This window comes from Chroicocephalus ridibundus, chromosome 5 (genome assembly GCF_963924245.1).
Source record: "Chroicocephalus ridibundus chromosome 5, bChrRid1.1, whole genome shotgun sequence".
Classification (NCBI taxonomy): domain Eukaryota; kingdom Metazoa; phylum Chordata; class Aves; order Charadriiformes; family Laridae; genus Chroicocephalus; species Chroicocephalus ridibundus.
Window position 1 is genome coordinate 48,732,234 of NC_086288.1, and position 23,008 is coordinate 48,755,241.

The 23,008-nt window shown below is 38.5% G+C and overlaps 1 protein-coding gene across 1 annotated transcript in view; it reads left to right on the plus strand.

The window, feature by feature from the left end:
* Positions 1 to 23,008, plus strand: part of POLR1A (RNA polymerase I subunit A) — a 35,099-nt gene that overhangs the window by 3,809 nt on the left and 8,282 nt on the right. Inside the window, exons 5-28 of the mRNA XM_063337293.1 lie at positions 787 to 872; positions 978 to 1,087; positions 2,942 to 3,028; positions 3,713 to 3,815; positions 4,291 to 4,450; positions 5,607 to 5,780; positions 5,988 to 6,110; positions 6,944 to 7,171; positions 8,951 to 9,205; positions 9,577 to 9,768; positions 10,602 to 10,745; positions 11,210 to 11,393; positions 13,176 to 13,258; positions 13,373 to 13,531; positions 13,857 to 13,955; positions 14,145 to 14,297; positions 14,488 to 14,570; positions 15,342 to 15,507; positions 16,036 to 16,257; positions 18,303 to 18,517; positions 19,169 to 19,336; positions 20,274 to 20,409; positions 21,397 to 21,554; positions 22,666 to 22,780. Coding sequence (XP_063193363.1) covers positions 787 to 872; positions 978 to 1,087; positions 2,942 to 3,028; positions 3,713 to 3,815; positions 4,291 to 4,450; positions 5,607 to 5,780; positions 5,988 to 6,110; positions 6,944 to 7,171; positions 8,951 to 9,205; positions 9,577 to 9,768; positions 10,602 to 10,745; positions 11,210 to 11,393; positions 13,176 to 13,258; positions 13,373 to 13,531; positions 13,857 to 13,955; positions 14,145 to 14,297; positions 14,488 to 14,570; positions 15,342 to 15,507; positions 16,036 to 16,257; positions 18,303 to 18,517; positions 19,169 to 19,336; positions 20,274 to 20,409; positions 21,397 to 21,554; positions 22,666 to 22,780 — 3,603 coding nt within the window. The remainder of the gene's footprint in view (positions 1 to 786; positions 873 to 977; positions 1,088 to 2,941; positions 3,029 to 3,712; positions 3,816 to 4,290; positions 4,451 to 5,606; positions 5,781 to 5,987; positions 6,111 to 6,943; positions 7,172 to 8,950; positions 9,206 to 9,576; positions 9,769 to 10,601; positions 10,746 to 11,209; positions 11,394 to 13,175; positions 13,259 to 13,372; positions 13,532 to 13,856; positions 13,956 to 14,144; positions 14,298 to 14,487; positions 14,571 to 15,341; positions 15,508 to 16,035; positions 16,258 to 18,302; positions 18,518 to 19,168; positions 19,337 to 20,273; positions 20,410 to 21,396; positions 21,555 to 22,665; positions 22,781 to 23,008) is intronic.

The following is a 23,008-nucleotide window of genomic DNA, read 5'->3' on the forward strand; positions in this document are numbered from 1 at the left end:
ATTTCCTGTTAGTATAACTATTACGTTTGTGGAAAATACACTTTGTGTAGGTAAATGTTTTAGTGGTGTAAATATCATATAAAAATAATATGATACTGTTGTCAGCACATTACCTACAGATGTTATTTCTTCTCTGTATTACACTCCAGCTGTTTTGAGCTGCAGAACTTTTTTTGAGAACTCATGCATCCAGCAAATTTGCAGTTACTTACAGTGAAATTTTTAGAAAGTGTTATGTAATTGAATTCTCATTTCCATTGAAATGCAGTTTAATGTACCTTGTTAGTTTAAAGGAAAATCTTAGTGAAGAAGATATTTAAAGGTCTAACATCTTAGAGCAGATTTGTTTATAAACCAGGTTTAATTTCTTAAGCACTTGTTTCCAAACTAACCTTGATCACTTTGGAAATCATACATTCATGAGCAGTCAAAAGAAATTATTTTTATCAGTCTTCTGTCTGCTTATATCATCATTAGAGAAAAGCTTTAAAATTTAGTACTGACTTGAAAAATGAAGACTATTTATTAAATAAATTTAAAAAGGAAGGTGGTGAGTGTTGGGAGGTGTATGTTTCCAGGAAAATATGGGAAGATGATGGAAGAACGCCAGAGATCAAGGCATGAGTTAAATCAATACAAGGATGTGTGTGCAGCAATACTAATAATGTTTGTGTTGATAGTTAACATCAGTTATATAGTGTTTAATAAATTCTTCATATCAAGTGTGTTAATTTATTTTTATTATTTCATTATTTTGAAGTCCTTTTTCTTTTTTTCCTTTATCAGGTAAAAAACGTGTGCGAGTGTAGAAATAAACTGATAACACAGTTCTGGAAAGCACATATGAGTTCAAAGAAATGCCCAAACTGCAAGTAAGGTTAATTACATGAAGAAGTAAATAGCTGATGTAAAGTAAAATATTGTGAGCATTTTTATTAACTTTTACCTGCCTTTCCTGGTTTTCTTTATTTTTCAAGATCTAGGAGATCACTAGTGCGAAAAGAGCATAACAGCAAACTGACAGTAACCTATCCTTCTACAGTGTACCGTAAGTCTGGAGAGGAAGGCATTCTGGATGAACCAGCAGGTAAAGTAGTTGTCTTCCCCTCAAATATGTTTGCACTTATTTTCCTATATTCAAGGTGCGCAGATTCTTAGCAGTGATTTGAGACTCATTTATAAAAAATTTAGATAAAACAGTAAGCTCAGCAGTAGGGGAATACTCCACTCCGTTAAATTTCTCTATTTGCAAGCCTTCTGTGCTTTTGCAACTTTGAGTGTCTTTATGTCAGAAAAAGAAGTACAAAAGCATAATCTATGTCAACTCTAATGTGGTTTTGGGACACTTAATTTTTGGCGAGTAGATCATTTTCTGCTAGATCTTTAAAATAGAGAGACTAGATAAAAAATAACTAGGAGGAAGATCACCAACCTTACTTCAGAAAGAAAATTGTGTAATACGAACTCTTATGGAAGTATTTCCTCTTAAAGAGGAAAAGATAGTGAAAGTAGGTCACACTTTCTAGGCTAAATTAAGCTAGTCTTTGAATCACTTTAAACTTACTTTTTTCTTCTTGTTGTATCCTTCATCCTTTACATAACCAGGTAGAATTGAAGCAGGTTTGTGTGTGAGCTCTTTAACCCTTGGAAAATATTTATATAGAGAGCTTATTCCATTTGCTTATTCTGTTGTCACTTTTCAGTGACAACTATGATTTCACTCCTTTAAATTGTAGGGTGCTACTTTGGGCTTTTTATTTGAGCCCCTTTTGGACTGTCCAAAGTGTGGGGGCTTGTTTTATTATGCTAGTGAAGAAAATAGTTGTTCTGGAAGGTCTAGTGATTTGCCAGATTTGGAATACCTTGCCTTACCACAGAAGACTTCAAAACTAACCATATTCTTGCAGTTAACATTCACAGCTGAAGTACAGTTAATAAGTATCTTGCTCCTGTCGGTGTTCAAATCCCAAGGCTGTAACACTGCTTGATTACTTTCATTACAGGGAAGTATTATATCTTCTGAAATGGGATGGACTGTACAGTTATGTTCATTCTGCATAACCTGTGTCACGGTCATGGTTGCTCGTTGTATTGAATCTCGGAAGGAGTACTTTTAACTTTGGCATTGATGTATTCATTTTTAAGGGATGGAAAGGTTTTTTTTCTATGTGAAGGAATGGGGGACTGAAGCTTCAGGGTGGAAAAATCTGGATTTCTGGACCTTGGCCAAAAGAAAAGTAGGAAACCTTATCTGAGGTCATGGGAGAATTGCTTTTTGTAGAGGCATGTACTCTGGCTTTGCTGGGACACATGGGGCTCACCTGGAAGAGGAGTGGAAGTTGAGACCTAAAATCTCTGGCTTTTTTTGAAAAAATAATCTTTCTGCTTTTCAGTAGCAAAACCATGCTTTTTCCTTCCTCGCCAAAATACAGTTAGCCCAGACTCTAACTTATAATATAGACGGATTGCTGACTGTTGCTGTTGTCTCATCCAGTTGGGTATTTCGTGGCAACCTTGATCTCACTGGTAATACGTGAAACCCACTTCTGTGCTCACCAGCTGCAGGTTGACTCTTGATTTGTGTTTTGGTCAGTGGATGAGATCATTTGGAGGAGTCCAGCTCACCATTAATCAAATAAAGCATAAGCTTTAGATGGTTAAAGTTGAGTTTTATTTCAGTTACTTATATCGAAATGGCTCAGAAATGGCTTTTTTTTTTTCCATGCTGAGAAGGCTGTTTAGTTAATTTCATATTCCCAAGGTGATCATGTTAATGACAATTTTAATGTAGATGTCAGCCAGTATATTTTGTATGTACTTCCATTCCTTCTCTGAGCTGGAAGCATTTAGCATTATAAACAAAAAAACTTTCAAAGTAACCTCTTGTGATTTTCTTTTCTTTTCTTTTTTTTTTTTTTTTTTTTTTCCTTTTTTATTTCAGGTATTGAGGAAAGCCAGTTAGGTAAGAGAGGGTACCTGACACCGATGACTGCCAAGGAATACGTCCTGGCTCTGTGGAAGAATGAAGGTAACCGTTGTTAAGAGCAACACTACTTTGTTTTCTGTATCATTTCGTGGACAAAGTCTGCAAATGTTCTTGTATGAGCTCCTTGTCAAATCTTTGTCTTTTGCCTTAAGGGCTCCTCTCTGCAAGATAGATTTTTGTTACAGGAGGACGGATGGCTAGTGAACGTAGAGAGCTGGATTCAATGAATAGTTTGACTAGCTATTCTTAAATTGTGGCTCTCCACAAATCACAATTGTTGTTTACAGAGAATTTGGTATTTATATGGTGCTGCACCTAATATTCCCCACAGTTACATTGGTTAAAGACTAAGAATGTATTTAGCAGTCTCTGCTTTTGAGTTCCCTGTACTTTGAATCTGTCTGCAGTTGCCAGGAAAAACCAAAGCATTTTTATCTATTAGTCACAGCTAGTAGCTGGAAACTGTTTCTTCCTGCTGTTTTGCCTTTTTCTTTTGCTGTACTCTATATTTATGTTCATAGTTGTTTCTGAAAAATGATGTATGTGGCCAAAAAGAACAATGGCAATTCTTTCTAAAGTATGCCTACATGTTTTTGTTTTAAACAAGCTCACTAGGATTTAACTTAGCAGATTGTCTTGACTTGCTTGATGAGATGCACGTGGTGGTTTGGATTCCTAAACAATAGCAGTGCTAATAAGTTTATCTTTTCTGTTTTATCTTTTTAGGTTTCTTTTTGCGTTATCTCTTCCCTGGGATGGATCCCCATGACAGTTCAGGATTCAGTCCAGACATGTTTTTTTTAGATCTACTTGTGGTTCCTCCTTCAAGGTAAAATTTCCCCCAAAAAAACTTTTGTAGAAATCATGGGGTTTAGAGCATAGTTTTTGCAGGAGTCAGAGATGCAAACACCTGTAGTACAGACACTGGCCTGCTAAAGTGTCAGTGGAGTGTTTAAAAAAAAATAAAATAATGAAAATCACAGCAGTAACTGATGATGAGTTTTATTATAACTTCAAATGAGTGTTAAAGGACTGAAATACTGATTATGATAAAATGTATTTTAGTATTAATATTTTAAATTATTATAGAGTATTGTAACTGTATAATACTGGTAGAATTTCTTGTTAAGGAATCATTCCTCTTTTATGACTGTCCCAGGATAATATATGATTTTTTAAAATGCTCACTGTTAGTTTATAGGGATTATTTTTTATTAATTGAAGACTTAGCTTAGAACGTTTGAGGCTTATTATGCTACTTCTCAGTGGCTTTAATCTTCTAAAATAATTTTGATCTGCTGTAGGTATCGTCCTGTGAATCGTCTTGGAGACCGACTGTTTACAAATGGTCAGACTGTGAACTTGCAGGCTGTCATGAAAGATGTGAAACTGATACGGAAGCTCTTGGTTTTCATGGCAAAAGAGCAATGTCAGCCAATAAAAATTGCAGAAGAAATACAAACGGTAAGATTCACTCTTTATCTTATTCTTTGGGTTTTGGATATGTGGATTGAGTTCAGGTAGGCTCCTGTTTAAACTGTTCGATAACAATTTTTGCCTGAGCTGTTGGAAGTTGTCTCCACAGCCGTTTTTTTTCTTTTTTCCTCTCAGGCCTCTTTCCACTCACCTGCCTGGTGCAGAGGGAAAAATACTTTACGCAGACTCCTTTAGACATGTTTTTTGTATGAGATAACTGTATGTGAGACATAACAGGCTCCTGTTACTGGAGAATGAAATATATATGGCACCAACAGTTCATAATAAAATTTTTCCAACATCTCATTGAAAGAAAAATGATGAAGGGGGGGGGAAAAAGCCACTTTATCTTTTAAGCCTAGTAGAGCCAGTTGTGATCGTGGTTGGTTTTGATCACTGATGTCTAAATAGAAACAAAAAATTCATAAATAACGTTAATTAGTAACAATGTATGTCACCATGCCTCTTTTCATATTTGTTGATGAACTGTATTATTGAGGGTTCTTTGATACTGGACTTATTTTCACCTGAACTTGACTTACATCCTATATGTAAAATATTTTGAAAATGTTTTTAGTTACTCAGAATTTAGCCACTAGGTGGGGATATGTTTTAAAATGTTTCATATGACAGGAGGTTAATGTGTTTTGGATGTGTGGTATACCAATTTTTAGACTGTGAAAACAAAGCGATGTAAGTGATGAAAGCTCTTGGATTTATGTTATTTTTATCTAAGAATAGGACTTTCTGGTAGCACAGTGATTCATAGCACAGACTGACTAACCAGTAACACCTGATTTGTAAAGAGGACTGTCACTTACCAGGAGATGATTGATTAGCAATCATCTTTTAAAATCCCACTGGTATATGTATCTGTGGTATTTGTTGACTCCCATCCAAGTCAGTTTATGAAGCTTGACAGTAGACCTGTCTGAGGCACTTGGTTGTAATAATTTGAAAATTAAGTGTACATTGTTAATATGGTTTGGGGTTTTTTCTTTTTTTTTTTTTTTAAAGTTAATGTCTTCAGTGAGGTGCAAAATAGTGGCTAATGTTTCATTTGCTATTTAATGTTCTAATTTCAGCCTAGTAAATGGAAGGTATTTTTTTGTTAAGTTCAAGTTTCTGATTTCTGTTTCTATAGGAGACAGGAGAGAATAATGAACCTCTCGACCATTCTGTCCTGACAATGATAACAGGACAGACCATTGCAGATAAGCTGTACAATGCTTGGATTCGTCTTCAGAGCCATGTCAACATTGTATTTGATAGTGATATGGACAAACTAACAACAGAAAAATACCCTGGTATTCGTCAGGTGGGTAGCTGTCAGAATCTTAGAGACTCTGGACTTTGTGTGTCACGGACAGTGAAAACAAGAAGCTGATGGCATAAGAAAAAAGTGAAATATTTGTGGTTAGTATGTAGGCATTTTCGCAATACTTGTCACTGTAATGTCTGAAGCATCTGTCTGATGTTGCATGCTTTCACATTTTAATCATTAACTTAACTTCTGTTTTCATAGCTATTAGAGAAGAAGGAAGGACTGTTCCGCAAGCACATGATGGGAAAGCGTGTGGATTTCGCTGCTCGATCAGTCATTTGCCCCGATATGTACATTGGTACCAATGAGATTGGCATTCCTATGGTAAGAATAAATAAAGGAGCATTTCTTTTTGGTGCTTCTGGGAACTGAACTACACTGTAACACTTTCACCTATGTAGTAAATAGTTTAAAATGTAGAGATTTTCTGACTCATCTGGACTCTTTCCTCTCCAGTGTGTCATAGCTGTATGTTGGTTACTACTGTGTGTTAGTAAAGAAGGAGCATTGAAGAGCAGGAAATTCTTACCGTTACGCAGAAGACCAGATCTGGGAAAGAGGTTTTAAAAAAAGGAAAAGATGTACTTGCTTCCTGGGGTTATGGATTGTTGCAAACTTTATAAGTAGATCCTGTTTTTCCTGTGCTCTTTGTACAGTGTATCTTGTAACAGTTATGGCAGCCTTTAAGAAAAGGCCTTAATTACGTCACCAACTTCATTCATCCTTAATGATTTTTAACCACGCGGATGACACGAAGCCTGAATTCGAGCTTTTCATTGTATCGTCTTTTCTGCTTGCCTTTCTGCAAATAGTGGACCTGGTGATAATCTGCTTTTTCTCTGTATTTGTCAGTTTGTTTGCAGAATCTAAAATCATACTTTCTTTTTTTTAATTGCTAATTGAGTTTTCCTTTTCTACTGCAGTAGAAAATCATAAAAAGGACATGGTTTCTATTCTTATGGTAGATGGTTTTAAAACAGAAATGTATTTATTTGGCATGACAGTAGATTAAGGAGGAGATGCATTCACGAGCTTAAAGTAATTTATGTTTACATTATACGAGTTAACATTTGACGCTGTTTTCTCAGTGACTTAGTACTGTTTTAAGCCAGAGTTGAGCAACTAGTTATTTCTCTCCTCTTTTCCCTCCTGTCTAGGTATTTGCTACCAAACTGACTTACCCTCAGCCAGTCACTCCCTGGAATGTCAAAGAGCTGAGGCAGGCTGTCATAAATGGCCCGAAAGTTCACCCTGGGGCCTCCATGGTCATTAATGAAGATGGATCTCGTACAGTGTTGAGTGCAAGCAGCCTGACCCAGAGGGAAGCCATAGCCAAGCAACTCCTCACTCCTTCTTCAGGAGCACCCCAGTCAGGACTGAAGATTGTGAGTACGACAAAGGGCTTGTCGAAGCCTTCTTACGCCTGTGTTAGTTTTTTTTTTTTAAAATAACTCTGCTATTGACCTTGCTAGTGATTCCAATAGGCTCGCTCACAAAGACTCCTAGGGCACAGTTATCTTATCTTTTAGTAGGTGGCTGAGAAAAAGTTGCTGGGGGATGTGGGAAGAAAAGCTTGATTCAAAAGCTTGAGAAGCTTGAAAAGCTTCCTCAAATTAAAAAAAAAAACGCTTTTCCGTCCTGAATTTTACTCTTCTCTTAATGTGCGGCATGTGGTATTCATCTTGACAAGATGGGGAGTAGTCTTTCTTTTACAGCTGACTATTTCTGGGAAGGTAAAAAAGAAGATAAATGGATCTTTATTCCAAGATACGATTTGGAATATCTTGGAAGATAAAATGCTATTTTCATTTTATGCTTTTATGTCCCCCTGCCTCCCTGCCGTTCTCAGCCAGTTCTGTCTTTTTTTTTTCCTCTTCTTTTCTGTATCTGGAGCAGTTTTTTGGTTGTAGTTCTGAAGGCTGAAATTCAGTATACTTGTAGAGTAGATACAGCACAAGCAGTGGATGTGACCTGTCTTCCAGGAGAGTGTTGCCCGTGTGTATGTACAAAGTAGAGCCCTCTGTTCTGTGTCAGCCATGTTGGTAGTGAAACCAAGCAGGGGAGGAGTGGTCTCTGTTTTAGCGCTGATTGCTGTAATCTGGGATCCATCTTACCATCACCCTGTCATTTTACTGATGACAAAACGAGAAACAACCACACTGATATCCATCTGTTTGTATAGACGTTAACATTTGTGAAATGCTTAGTGCTGTCTCTGAAGAATAGCCACAAGGAGGGTGAAAGAGTAGATGACCTTTAAAGGTCCCTTGAAACCCAAAGGATTCTAAGATGCTATGGTCAGTTGTTTCTTTGGAGCTCCTGGAGGGTTTGAGTTCTCTGTGCTACAGCTTAGTCAACCTTTGTAACTTCTTAATGACTATATCTCCTTCTCTTGCAAGAGTTGAGAATTTATTACTTAGCTGCTAGTGCAAAAGTTTTGATGATGTATAGTCTTTTCATAATGACTGTTATGCATACCCCTGTCTCTGTTAGAGGCGTGGTAGAGATCTAATATATGACTGAGTATTTCTGTGGTGTCATTTCTCTCAGAACCTGTCATGGAGGTAAACATAACAGTATTTAGTCTGTATAAACTGTTGATAATCACTTAAATGGATGTATGGGTGTTACCGACAGAGAAATTAAAATGAAATAGTATTGAGAGACTCTGTTCTAGGTAAGAATATATTGTGTTGTACTCAAACATGAAATTATAACTTAAAGATCCCCAGCCTCTACTTCAGCTACTGGGTCATATTATTACCTTATTCTAGGTTGTCCAGTGCTGGGTGTATGGCGACAGGTATTATCAATTCAGCCCAGTGGGTTTTGGGTAAATAGCTTGTTTTCTCATTTACAAATGGCATAGTTTTCTTTCTTTTTCAGTCTTTGATCCCTATATTGGCAAGAGAGAGGAGAGATTGGTAAAGTGTGGCTTGCATGCTGTTGACTTGGTTTGATCACTGTGGTTTGTGGGAGTTAATGGAGGATATTCAGCTTTAGAGTGTGGTTTGGTGGAGAGCAGAGGGCGTTCAGGGGCAAGTAGTCTTGATTTCTGTTACAAAGTTTTGTGCAGAACATTAATGCAAGGAAGAAAATAAATTGGACGTGTATATTTTAAGTTGCAGTCTTTTCAGAGGCATGCAACCAAAATTCCCTTGCAGGTATGTCGACATATTAAAAATGGAGATGTCCTTTTACTGAACCGCCAGCCCACTCTTCATAGACCCTCCATCCAAGCTCACCGGGCCCGAATCCTGCCTGGAGAAAAAGTGCTGAGGCTTCACTATGCCAACTGCAAGGCTTACAATGCTGATTTTGATGGCGATGAAATGAACGCCCATTTTCCACAGAGTGAGCTGGGTAGAGCAGAAGCCTACACCTTAGCTTTTACTGATGAACAGTATCTGGTTCCAAAGGTAAGTAAAACTGTCAGATAAATTTATTCCTACATGAAATCACTGTGATTTTTTTATTGGTTTTCGTTTTGTTTTGTTGAATGATAAATGATTGTTGGGTTTGTTTATTTTTTTTTATAATTCTAAGATTTATTCCTGGTTTCTGTTCTGTCTCCACTTGTGATTCTCTTCGTCTAAAGAAGGCCCAGCACATCCAAACAATATCATTCCTTTTAATGTTAGTGTCCAGAGGAGATTTAGTGGAGAGTTGTGCTGTGATGACAAGTTCTTTACAAATGACTTCAGTGCTTTTATCCAGCTGGAATAATTTTGGGAGCTGCTAGCACATGACTTCTTATCCCTCCAACACTTTTTTCTTGTTACCTCTCTAGGATGGGAAGCCACTTCCTGGCTTAATCCAGGATCACATGATTTCTGGAGTCAGCATGACAATCCGGGGCTGCTTTTTCACCAGAGAGCAATATATGGAGCTTGTTTACCGAGGACTAACAGACAAAAAAGGAAGAATTAAAATCCTTCCCCCTGCCATTATGAAACCACAGAGATTATGGACAGGAAAGCAGGTAGTTTATAATTTATTGGTTAAAGAATGCCAGTGGTTCCAAAGTAAGCAGAATGCTAATGTTAAAACCAGTGCTGCTGAGGGTTGCTGAAAAGCCAGATTCCATCATCTAATCAACACCATGTAGATCTTGGTGTGTGTTACTTGACCTATCAGAGTCGTCTTTCATTTAAAATGACAGTATTAGAATAGTACTTTTAATTGCTGTTCTGAACAGTGTTGCAGATAGAAGTATAACCCTGCATTTTGTGGGCATGGGAGCAGAGAAGGAATTTGTTGGTCCTAGTAAACTAAGTTATGCCAGTCAGGGCTTTTAAATCTCTCAGCTTAAAGGTTGTGAGTAAATGTTCTGGTATTTGACTTGTTGGTTGAAATCATCATTAGGTTGATGTAGTATCTGGGAAGCCCAAGTCAATGCTCCGTTTGCTGCTATTTAATAGAGTTTAACATTCAGTCCAAATGTTATGTCTCATAATGTCTCATCAGGGGAAATTTTCTGCCAGTTTTTCCAGTAGAACCCAACAGACAACGGTTTTCCTTTTTTTTTTTTTTTAATATATAGATATATATGTACATATCGATTTATTGGAAAAATCTTTGGTGCCATATGTTTCTGAGTAATTATGTGTCTCAGCTCTTTGGTCTTTCAAAGGCTAGAATAGCAAGAGGATATTCCTGTCTTGTAAACTTCAGATTTCTGAGCTTTTAAAGCTTTGCTGTCAGTGGAAAAAACACATATGGGATGTTGCTTTTCTCCTCCATGCCAAATTCTTTACGTTGAGAAGGGAATATAGCAAATAAATAGTTCCTGCCACTGTTCCTGCTTCTTTATAGGTTGTTTCTACATTGTTAATAAACATCATTCCAGAAAAACAGCTCCCACTGAATTTGACTGGGAAAGCTAAGATTGGTGGAAGAGCCTGGGTAAAGGGACCTGCAAACAGATGTCTAAATCTTGATTCAATGTGTGAATCTCAGGTATGCTGGGGAAGCAACTCTGGAGGATGGGCTGGGCTGAATTGTAAAAAAAAAAAAAAAAAAAAAAGCGTGTATAGAGTAGAGGAATGGGAAGGGAAGCAGGCGGATGACAAAGTTAAAACCAGATATTCAGCAACAGTTACTGCCAGAAGGTGGTGATTAGAGGATAGGCCTGGGGGTCACGAAGAACTGTTCTGTTCTTGACTGATACAGATTCCATCTGTTTTTGTTGGACCACGTGTCTTCATTGTTTGACTTTATAGGTGGAAAAATACAGATGATGTTAGAAGTTTTATTTCTGGTATAAATTCTGGAAGTATAGATAACGTGATCATATTTAACCGTTCACCAAATGTGGGCTTTATAAACTTAAACCTATTTTCATGTAGATTACACAGAAAAACCTGTAGAGATCATAAGATCAAAATTTCTGTTTTCCTGAATAGCTGTGTTTTATTTTTCAGGTTATTATTAGAAATGGGGAATTACTGTGTGGAGTCTTGGACAAAGCTCACTTTGGCAGCTCTGCCTATGGCCTTGTCCACTGTTGCTATGAAATCTATGGGGGTGAAACCAGTGGGAAAGTGCTAACATGTCTAGGACGCCTCTTTACTGCTTATCTGCAGCTGTACAGGGGATTTACAATGGGTGAGTAAAACAAGGACTAATTTACCAGTGCTGTTGTGCAGCGCCTCCTGAGATATAAAACAGTGTAGATGTCTTGTGTTGAAATTTTGTTTGTATCAAAACCTCCTATAAGTCCTTGGTTTTACTTCTCTCTCTGAAAAAGAATTGTTGTATAGAAACCAGAGCAACTGATAAAGCAAGATGGAAGAATTTTGAGGGGTTATTAATCAAGTCTTGCATATCTCATTCTACTGTAAATCTTTTGCTAAATGTTTGACTTTCATTACAGCTCTGCAAACTCATACAAAAATGCACTTGGCACACAATAAGGATTTGACCCTTACTGTACTCTCTCCTCTTGCAGTAGTTGAAATATTTCAAATTACCATGTAGAGCTTTAAAAGATGTTTTTATACTATTGAAATACTTATAGTATGTAACAGCACGAGGGTTTAAATTGGCTTTGATCTGAAGGCACAATATGATCACTTAGAGTTATGTAGACGTGGTCAACTGTTAGACGGCAGTAATGAGGAACCAACAGACTGCTGTGAGCCAAGGGAAAAGGAAGGAGATCTTTTGAAGTGAAGAAGGTGATTAAGGTAAGACACAGAAAATACGTCTTGAGAGCCAGGGTGCAAAAACTAGATAGGAAAAGATCATGGGCCTGGGATCACTAGGGAGTTAAAACGTCAGAAAAAGAGCAGTGGGACTGGGGCAGGAGTCTGGGATTTGATGAAGATGAGATGATTTGGGACAGAGCAAAATGAGACTTTGGGATGAGATGAATAAGGTTCAGGAGGAGATAAAGTAGAAGAGGCAAGGTTGTAATGGGAAAAGGAGAGCAAGGCTGGACAGAAAGAGTGAAAATAGAGGGACATGTGATGGGGACGTAGACGCCTTTGCCTTGTAAACATGTGTGCAGCTCACTAGTAAAGTGTCCCACTTGTCCCCTTACAAGTGCTGTAACCTGGGAGGAACCTCTGGAAGTGATCTAACACAGTTCCCTGCTCAAAACAAGTCCTGACAGATGAGCCTGTGCCGGGCTATGTCCAGTCAAGTTGTGAATATCTCCAGGGATGGTGATTGTGCAACCTCTCTGAGTTCCTGTGCCAGCATTTGACTGTATACGTTGTCAAATTTTTTTTCCTCTTGAAGAAAATTTTGTTTCCTTGTATCTTTAAAGGACAAACACGTCGTTTGGCGTCTCCTCATCCATCACGTGCTCCAGCCAGTTTAGTGGCACTCACTGTAAGCTGTTTACAAATAGCTTATAGGAGTTAGGATTCCAACCTTTGATTTGTTCTAAGCTGTTGTTCTCCTGGCCCTGCCATCACAAGGGTCTGTATTTTCAGTTTACCTTTTTAAAAAAGCTAGGAAATGACAGATTCTGCAAAGTTCAGCTAATAGGAACTTTGAAGTGGGCGGAAGAGAAGAAACAGTTTCATGTGACTGGCCTGTAACACATTTGTTTGTGTGAGTGCACTGATTAAGATTTTATAAAACTGTTGAAGTTAAGACTTTTTAAGGTAGGAAGTTGGTTTTGCACCCTTAAAGCTTAGCTTAGTTGATGTTATGTAGGTTTTTTGACAGCCTATGCCTTCTCCCTCCAAAAGCCACTCAGAATTTTTTTTCTTTTCAAACTACAGTTAGTCTGACTTTAACAATTATTTTAATTGTATCTTTAATTGTGACTTTCTTTTCTGGCTCTTTGCTCTCAAAATCCCTGACATCAAACGTAGTTCCTTTCTAGATCCTTTTTTAGTTTAGAACATTATGTGCTCTGTCTCTCTTCTTTAACAGGGATTGAAGATATTTTGGTTAAACCTGAAGCAGACCACAGAAGAAAAAAAATCATTGAAAAGTCAAGCCAGCATGGTATTGAAGTAAGTCTGTCTTGGCAGAATTTTTTTCTCCCCCCATAATTAAAAATTTTTGAAACTTTGCCCTGTTTAATCATGCCTGCTTTGCACCTGACACCCCCCATATTTTACTTTCAGGCTGTTAGAGCTGCTCTTAATTTGCCAGAAACAGCATCATGTGAGGAGGTCCAAGGAAAATGGCAGGATGCCCATCTCTGCAAAGACCAGAGGGATTTTAACATGGTTGATATGAAATTCAAAGAGGAAGTAAACAGTTACAACAATGAAATTAACAAGGTTGGCATCGAGGCATCTGTGTTATACTAATCTCGTTTGAAGACTTTGTTATTAAGTTCATGTTGGTGAGGGGTGCCTGACTGTTCTGGAGGCTGAATCTTTCCATCTGTCCCTGGCATGAGGCTTCACATACTGCCTCACCACCTCATCCTTGTCCTCCCTGAATGAGAAGGTGGCTTAATATTCAGGATGCTTTTAAAATTATAAATAGGAATGTTTGTGATTACTCGTTGTTTCACTTTTTTAAAGCCTTCAACAGGAATTGCTTTTGTTTAATATTTTATTAATACGGTTTTGTTCCCTTCCCCCCACCACAACTCTTTAGGTTTGTATGCCCCTTGGTCTCCACAGGAGCTTTCCAGAGAACAATTTGCAGTTGATGGTACAGTCAGGAGCCAAAGGATCCACTGTAAATACAATGCAGGTAATGACAGCTAGAATACTTGGCAGCTACATGTGTTGATGTAATTTGTCCTGGAATGTAAGCTATTGAGAAGTTCTTGTGAACATTTTAATTTTTTTTTACTGTGTTTTTCAAGAAGAAACGTTGAACTTACATGAGCAAAAAGTTAGATGGAAAAGTGATGTTTCCTTTTTTCCTGTCTACACTTAGATTTCTTGTTTGCTGGGCCAGATTGAGTTGGAAGGTCGAAGACCTCCGCTGATGGCATCTGGCAAGTCACTGCCATGTTTCCAGCCTTATGATTTTTCCCCTAGCTCAGGAGGATTTGTGACTGGCAGATTTCTCACTGGGATCAAACCTTCTGTAAGTTTAATACTGCTTGTGCAGTTTATTGTGAAGCTTATTTTAATCTTGTTATTTTAAAACAGTGTCTGCGATTATAGATAAATCAGCTTTGTTCACCTATTTTTCATATGTGGCTTTTGCGAAAGAGTACGAATTGCCCGTCTTGGTGTACTTAGCAGAATGCTGAAGGTATTGTGCTTATGTTTAGGAATTCTTCTTTCACTGCATGGCTGGCAGGGAAGGTCTTGTGGATACAGCTGTGAAAACCAGCCGTTCTGGATACCTGCAAAGGTAAGAGGCTTGTTTTAGAATTTGAACCTTTAAAAGGTCCTTTTGGTTGGTTGGTTGGTTGTGGGTTGGTTTTTTTGTTTTGTTTGATTTTTTTTTTTTTTTTTTTTTGTAGAGTACTGTAGACTGGAAGAAGCGCCTGCATTGCTTAGATTAGCTTCAGTGTACTTGCTTTTTGGAAAAGTGTTTGTTGTCTGAGCGTTGAATGTTTGTTCTAAGGCCGACTTGCTAGAGAACTAGATCAAGTAGAACTTTATCATCTCTGTCATATAGCAGCAGCAATGAGATATCTTTTTTTCTGGTACAAGTAAAGATGTACAAATTCCAGGCAACTCTAGTTTGTCTTGGCCACATTGCGTGGTGCTCTCCTTTATTCAAGCAACACCTCCAGTATATAGAAGATGATGAAACTTTTTAATTGTTTTAGAGGATAGTGAGTGATTCTAAAGGAGGGATTACCCCCTTCTTTCAAACAGCTGCTTAAGAGTGACAGCAGAAATAGAGAGTAATTTGTTATTTCATTTTAAGTCACTTCGGTCCAAGGAAACTGAAGGAAGCAACATACAGATAGCTTTGCAATATTATTACACGTTTCACTTGTATGTTGTGTCTGTATGATTTTGGCTTCCAGAATTTCTGATCAGCCCTTAAGTACACTTAAGGTATTAATGAAAACAGTATTTTTCATGTTAGAGTTGTATCATCCTTGTTGCTTTGTAACCTCTTAACAGTGTTGTGTTGGTTTTATTTTGGTTTTTTTTTTCTTTGGAACAGGTGTATCATAAAACATTTGGAAGGACTGGTAGTTCAGTATGACCTGACTGTACGAGATAGTGATGGCAGTGTGGTGCAGTTTCTGTATGGAGAAGATGGGCTTGATATCCCTAAAACTCAGTTCTTGCAACCCAAGCAGTTCCCTTTCATTGCAGATAACTATGAGGTAGAACACCTGAATCTTAAGTATTTATTATTGGGGTGAAGGGAAGGACTGAAATGCACGGTTAACATCTGGCGTATCTGTTAGGGATCCATCAGCATAGTTGTTTCTCTCAGTCACTCTCAGATTAACCTATGTTTTTATTTGCCATTGTATTCAAAATATGGAAGTGAGTCTTAAGTCTGTGGCATAATTAGAGCAGTCTCAATTTCAACAGAGCACCAAGTGCTTTCCTTATTCTCGTCTATTCTAATTCTGCAGTTGGATTTAATACAGATGACTTTACTCTTCGGTCTGTCAAGTTTAATTAACTTCCTTTTACCAGTATCATCACTGGTTACTAAAGAATGGCAATAGTCACATGAAGATGTAAGGAGTTTTGTCTCAGTTGCATTGAAAACCATTTTTTAAAATTGTTTTACAGCAGCTGAACGTTTTGAGTGGCAGCAGGTGACCTTTTCAGTTTGCTTTGCCTTTTCTGCTATAGTGAGCATGGAGAGAAGAATAATCATACATATAACTTTCTTATAGGTAATCCAGAAGGCAAACCATCTGGATGAAGCTTTAGCAAGGATGGAGTCTCACCAAGCTAACGAGCAGTTCAAAGCCATCAAGAAGTGGCGAGCCAGGCACCAAAACTCGGTGCAAAGAGAAGGGGGTTTTCTGATGTTTTCACAAAAGAAAATGGCAAGTGTAAAAGCACAGATTCCAGGAGGAGAAATCAAAAATGGAAGAGATCCTGCTACTTTACAGGTAACACAGAGGCAGTTGAATTGGCCAAGCCCTTTATAAAAGTTACAGAATTCAGTGATTTATATGTGGTTTTTTTAATGGCTTTTTATAGAATCCTAGAATCATTTAGGTTGGAAAAGACCTTTTAAGATCACTGAGTCCAACCATAAACCTAGCACTGCCAAGTCCACCACGAAACCATGTCCCTAAGTGCCACATGTACACATCTTTTATATACCTCCAGGGATGGTGACTCAACCACTTCCCTGGGCAGCCTGTTCCAGTGGTTGATAACCCTTTCGATGAAGAAATTTTTCCTAATATCCAATTTAAACCTCCCCTGGCACAACTTCAGGCCATTTCCTCTATCGGTTATTACTTGGGAAAAGAGACCGACCTCCACCTTGCTACACCCTCCTTTCAGGTAGTTGTGGAGAGTGATAAGATCTTCCCTGAGACTCCCTTTCTCCAGGCTAAATAACCCCAGTTCCTGCAGCTGCTCCTCATAAGACTTGCGCTCTAGACTCTTCACCAGCTTTGTTGCTCTTCTTTGGACTTGCTCCAGCACCTCAGTGTCTTGTAGTGAGGAGCCCAAAACTGAAAACAGTATTCGAGGTGTGACGTCACCAGTGCTGAGCTCAGCGGGACAGGGACAATCCCTTCCCTAATCCTCCTGGCCACCCTATTTCTGGTCCAAGCAAGGATGCGGTTGGTCTTGTTGGCCACCTGGATCAAGCATCCCAAAGTGTTTCACAGTCTACTTACACCAGTTACTTTTTGAACGAATCGTGTCAGCTGTGTGGGTTAGCTGAGATTTATTTATTAAAGCCTGTGGGCTCTAGTGCTAGGGCAGAGGCCAAAAACTCTGAGGTAAAACTGGTTTTAGAAAACAGCTGATGTTTGTGGGTGGTTTTGGGGGATTGTTTTTGTTTGGTTTTTTTGGTGGTGAGTTGAGTTTGGGCTTGTTTTTTTTTCACGTACACAGAGATCTCTCTTGCATGGACAGGTACCTGTTAGCTGACTGAGATCCTGTTTAAATACAAGGATCAGAGAGCTGAGCCAGCCCTGCCTAGTGTCTCAAAAATGTACTCTTGCTTAAGCCTCTTGTACATCAGGTTACTAATCTGTATGCTTCAAAGCCTTGCTTTCACAAGGAATTTACTCTGGTAGAATGTGGACAGTTAGGATGAAACTCCCAAGTTGAACGTCTTGAGATACAGAATTCCATGAGCTTGTCTGCAAATGTTATGCCTAATCAGTGGTTCGTTTATCAGCTCTGAATTTTTGTTGCAGTTGGCACTTTTGATGATCAAAACAGTTTGGCCTGGGGATTCATTCACTATTTGTTTGTTTGTTTTCTTTTAGTAGCTTAGGTAGATACAGATACATGTTTGTCTCTGTATCAGTATATTATAAAGTTCAGTGAACAGACTTCTGTGGCAGAAGCTACTTCTTCCTTCATAAGATAGCAAGACATGTAGAAGATAAGTTAGCTCATTTTCTGTATCGGTTTCTTGTTTTAAGTCACTATTAACTTCTTTATTAAATGCAACATTTGAAATGTTACTGAAAGACTAGCAAACTGAAGAATAGAAGTAAAACTGATTAGCATGCATAAAGTGCAAGCTATGTTCAAGGTCTCTGCTGGACTATTGTGCTTGAATGTTGACAGCTGAAAATCAGAGAAGCTCCTTTGTCCTGCCAGCTTTAGACAGGCAAGGTGGTAGTCAGCTAGAAGTAAAGACTTAAGTATGTCAAGGAGGTTCCCTCCCAAGTTAAAATCGTTATTAGAGGGCCGTATTTCACTGATTTCTGGAGTAGTTACTATGGGTAGATAACTCTAGTTTGTAAAGAACCTTGAAATCATTTGGGATCAAAAGTGTAAGTGTCAGAAAATGGAGAATGTCATATTGGTAGCTGAGTTGTTTGCTGTATGTGTTACAAACACCCTTAAGTTTTATACAGGTAATCTTTTCCTCTTTCTCTGTGGCTTGATCGCTGGGTTATTTGGTTTTGGTCTTACTGTGAAAAAAACAGCCTGCTTAAAAATCCCCTCTTACTTTCAGTTACTGAAGATGTGGTATGAACTAGATGAGAAGAAACGAAGAAAGTATCTGAAGAAGACAAATAAGTGTCCTGACCCAAGCCTCGGTGTTTGGCGTCCAGATACTTATTTTGCATCTGTTTCAGAAACATTTGAAAATGGAGTCGAAGATTATATCAACAGATGGCAATCTGAGAACAGTCAAAGTTATATGCACCCAGCACTTTCTTCTGATAGGTAATAACTTCTGTGTCTTTACTACTTTGCACTGAGACAAAAAAAAAACCCGAAACCTATTTTTGGACTGAGTTTGCTAAAGATGAAAAATCTTTATCAACTTTTATTTTTGATGTGAGCTTTGCGAAACCAAGTGGTGGGTTTCACAGTGTTCCCTGAAAGCCAGATGTGCTTAGTGTGCAGTGGCGAGGCCCTGGTTATCTGTTTATTCCAAATCTGAATTTTCTGTGCTGCTAAGGGCTTTGACAAAGGCTTTATGGAATAACAGCAACATATTGCTGTCCCCCTACATATAAAATAATACTTTACAGTAACAGTTAAAAACCAAAAAAATGCTCTTGCCACACCTTGGAGTTAGCAGTGCAGGTAAGATGAGCAAGTGGGAGTAGATGGATTCTCTTTTGACATTGTGGGAATTAGAATAGAAGTAAAATATGGTTTGGCCAAGGCCCCAGTTCTGTGATAATGGGCTGCACTTGTCAGATCAGATTTAGAGAGACAATTTTACGGTTTCTGGAGTGTATTTATCCGTAAGCTCCCAGGAGAAATTGACTGAAAGAGGTAACTGTATTGAACTGAGCTATGTTTCAGTCTCTTCCAAGTTCTTTATTTTGTATTACATTGAGCTAACTTCTTATTTCCTGTCTCCAGATTAAAGGATTTGTTGTATTTAAAGTGGCAGCGATCTCTTTGTGACCCAGGAGAAGCTGTAGGTCTTCTTGCAGCTCAGAGTATTGGGGAACCTTCCACACAGATGACTCTGAACACCTTCCACTTTGCTGGCAGAGGTGAAATGAATGTCACGTTGGGTATTCCAAGGTGAGAAAACTGTGTTCTCAATGGGTCCTTTGCCATTTTTTGCACTTGTGTAATAGTGCTTAATCTCACTGGTGGGTATATGTGTAATCTTGAGAGCAAATGGTCCTTCAACTTAATTGTAAATTGTGCCTGTTCAGAACTATTTTCATGTTTTACAGTTTTAGGTTGTTTTGGTTCACTGTCCGGATACAAAATATCTGTGAAGGCCCCTTACTCTTATCTGATGTATAGCAAGTGACTTATTTGTTTCCGTATTTTATTCAGTACAGTATAAACCTGAAGAAATGGGGCTTTGTGGGTTTGCCCTCTGCTGACCTCTTCTTCCCCCTACGAACTTTTAAACCTATTTCTGCCATACACAACATTTCACCGCAACTATGAAATGTTGTGGGTTTAGTATTGTTAATCACCTATGTAGAAAGAGACCTGTTTTATAGCAGCCGGGGTTTCCCCTGGCTCTTCTGTATGGTGACAGTGACTTTATCAGCGCACGTGTGTTTACCAGCCAGTCATCAGCTTGTTCTGAATAACATGGGTGTGGGTGCTGACCTTGGCTTCATGCGTCGGTGTCGTGCCTTCGATGGGAGATGGTTGTGTTACTTCAGAGAAGCAGGGGAGGGGGAGAAAGTGTGAGGAGGCATGCATTGTGTATCCTTAGGAAACAGGCTTCATTAGTTCTTCTGTTATTGTCGTCTCGAGTCTCTTCCCGTAATTGGGGTGATAATCTAACGGAGGCAGTGGGGCTACTGTTGTGCTATGCCTGATGAGGAACCAGAAAAGCGAAAAGAAGCACTGCAATGGTAACCACAGCTCGTGATGCATATGGCTTTGGTGGAACTGGCAGTTGCTGCGTGCTGCCTAATTAAATGAACTAGATGTTTATTTGATTGCATGGTGCTTTTATTGCTTAATTTGGATCATCATTCTTTATTTAAAGGTTGCGGGAAATATTGATGGTGGCCAGTGCAAATATTAAAACACCAACAATGAGTGTTCCTGTGTTTAATACCAAGAAAGCTCTCAAGAAGGTGAAACAGCTTAAGAAAAGGCTCACAAGAGTGTGCTTAGCTGAGGTGAGCCTCCTATTCAGTGTATCCTTTGAGAGTTAGCAAACAGAATTTCCTATTTGAGCTCATCACGTAGTCTGGCTTTGTAGCAGTTTCCATTTTTGAAGGCTTATCTGTGGGCGCAAGATGACAGGGTCTGTCCTTTTCTTGCATAATGAACCTATAATATCTGCTAGGAATTGGAGCATTGAAAGTAATTGCAGTTACTGTGGCTGTATGAGACTTAAATTCAATTTAACCTGTAGAGCATTGTCACAGGCTACAAACTCTATCAAAGGTAAAGGGGGAGGGTTCATACATAGCAGTAATATTATGGCAGCAGGAATTATGTTTGTTGCCATAGCCTTGTTTGTTTTTTTCTTCAGGTTTCTTTATTGTCAGTCTCTAGAATTGGAGGGGTTTTGTTTTGTCATTAAGAGACAAGCTAATCTGGCTGTGACTGGCATAGTAGAGACCTTTCTGTTTGTCCCCCACCACTTCCTAATCTCATGCAAGTGGCTGTGCTCAATAACAGCAGAACATGTGGCTCCTTGGAGACTTGATATACTGAAGTCTGATGTATTCTGTGCTCCCTGTCTTCCCAGGAGCGCAGTCTTTCTTGTGCTCTTCTCCATGCCCTACCCTCTTTTGTCTTACTCTTTCAAGTTGAAAGCAGCAATGATAGAGTTAACTTAGCTCTGTGCTGAAATACTGTAGTGCTCAATGAGCATGGGTCAGTAAAATGAAGCTGTTGGCCCACTCTTGATGAAGGAGTCAAGTGGGAGGTGAGGCTGTTCTCCCAGTATTGTCTAAGTTAATTGTTGAGAGGCATTTAAGCCAAAGTGAGTACAATAATGTAGAATCTTTTCACCCAGGAGCTGCCACAAAGCCTCCAGAAAAGTTTGCCAGTTAGCCTTGTGTAATTCTAGTCTTCTATGGAAAGGATTGGAATTGCAGGAAGTAAATGAAGTGTTTTCATTAAAGGAGTAACATTCCTACTTGGCACTTTTGTAGGTCTTACAGAAAGTTGACATAGAGGAATCCCTGCGTGTGGAGTGCAAGCAGAACAAACATCGCCTCTACAAAATCAAATTCCATTTCTTGCCTCATGAATATTACCGAGAGGAAAAGTGTGTGAAGCCCAGGGAGATCTTGCACTTCATGGAAAGAAGGTGAGTTTGCTTATAGACATTTTTAATATTTGCTCTTCTTTTGCCTTTCCGTGGGCTTGAAGGATCATTGCATGTTGTTTATTATTGCTGCTGTGGCTTTCAGAGCAACAGCTTCCTGCAGATGTCCTTTCAGAAGCATCTATGCAGTTGCTTTTTATATCTTGAATAAAACTGTGGATCTGTGGCCTGGTGACAGTGCAGAATTGTATCAAATCAGATCTTTCACATGTCTCTGATGTATTAGGAGAAGAACCATATAAGCAACATCTCACTCCTTATCTTTGGATGCTTAAGCATTTATTACCAGCAAAAATGTTTGAATACTTTAGGTATCCCTTGGTGCTCTCATTGAACAGCATTAAACCTTAATTTTTTTTAAAATTATTTTTTAAAAATAAATTAATTGGAAAAGACTGGCTTTCTTCCCCCCCCCGCCCCCGCATCCTTTCCCATAGAATTATAGAAACATAGAATTGTCTAGGCTGGAAGGGACCTTTCAGATTGAGTCCAGCCATCAACCTAACACTGACAAAAGCCATCACTAAACCATGTCACTAAGCACTACATCTACCCATCTTTTAAATACTTCCGGGGATGACAGTTCTCATGTCTGGCCAAATTTGTGTAGTTAAAAGTAGAGCATTTAATGATAAGGGTCTGTTGAAAGCTGTTTTTGCTTTGCAAAGAGGCTTCATTGATTTCTTCTTCGTTCAGACCACATAAGTTCAAGATGGGTTACTTTATTTAGCAATTTTGCATGTGCTCATTGATTTAAAAAAGAAAAAAGTCCGGTAGTAAACCATATCTTCTGAAAGGCAATTTGATGTGCAGATTTTATGTCCAGATCAGCTTATAATTTTAAGCTGTGGCTGCATGGCTATGTCTGTGATGGTAAGAGAGATGATAGCAATCTTTTGATTTGTAAAGGAATGGGAAAGGGATGAGAAGAAAAATTATTTGCCTTATCCTATAGGCACTTCTGTATCCACCAGGGAATATGTCCTGTCATGAGTAGACTCACTTCTTAAACAAAACAAATTAATTTTCTGACAACTTGAAATTGACTGTGCTACTGCTGAGCTTTGACATTCTGGGTTGCTGCTTCTTTCAGGTTCTTCAAAATTTTGCTGGAAGCAATTAAAAGGAAGAATGCAAAGATGGCATCTTTTACTGAAGTCAGCACCCGGAAGGCAACTCGGAAAGATTTAGATGGTGATCAAGACAAGGTACAGGAAAACATTGCCTCACTTTTATTTTTGAGAACCAGAATTTGGAAAAGCGTAGCACGTTTCAGTATGAACACAAAATGTGTGAATACTAAATTACTTAAATATTTTCTTTATGCATAAACTCTTTTTGCAGTCTCGTAAAATTAACAAGGACATTAAAGTTACTATGTATTAAATCATAATTTACGTAGGCATTTTCAGAATACAGTCTTGTTTATTTCAGCC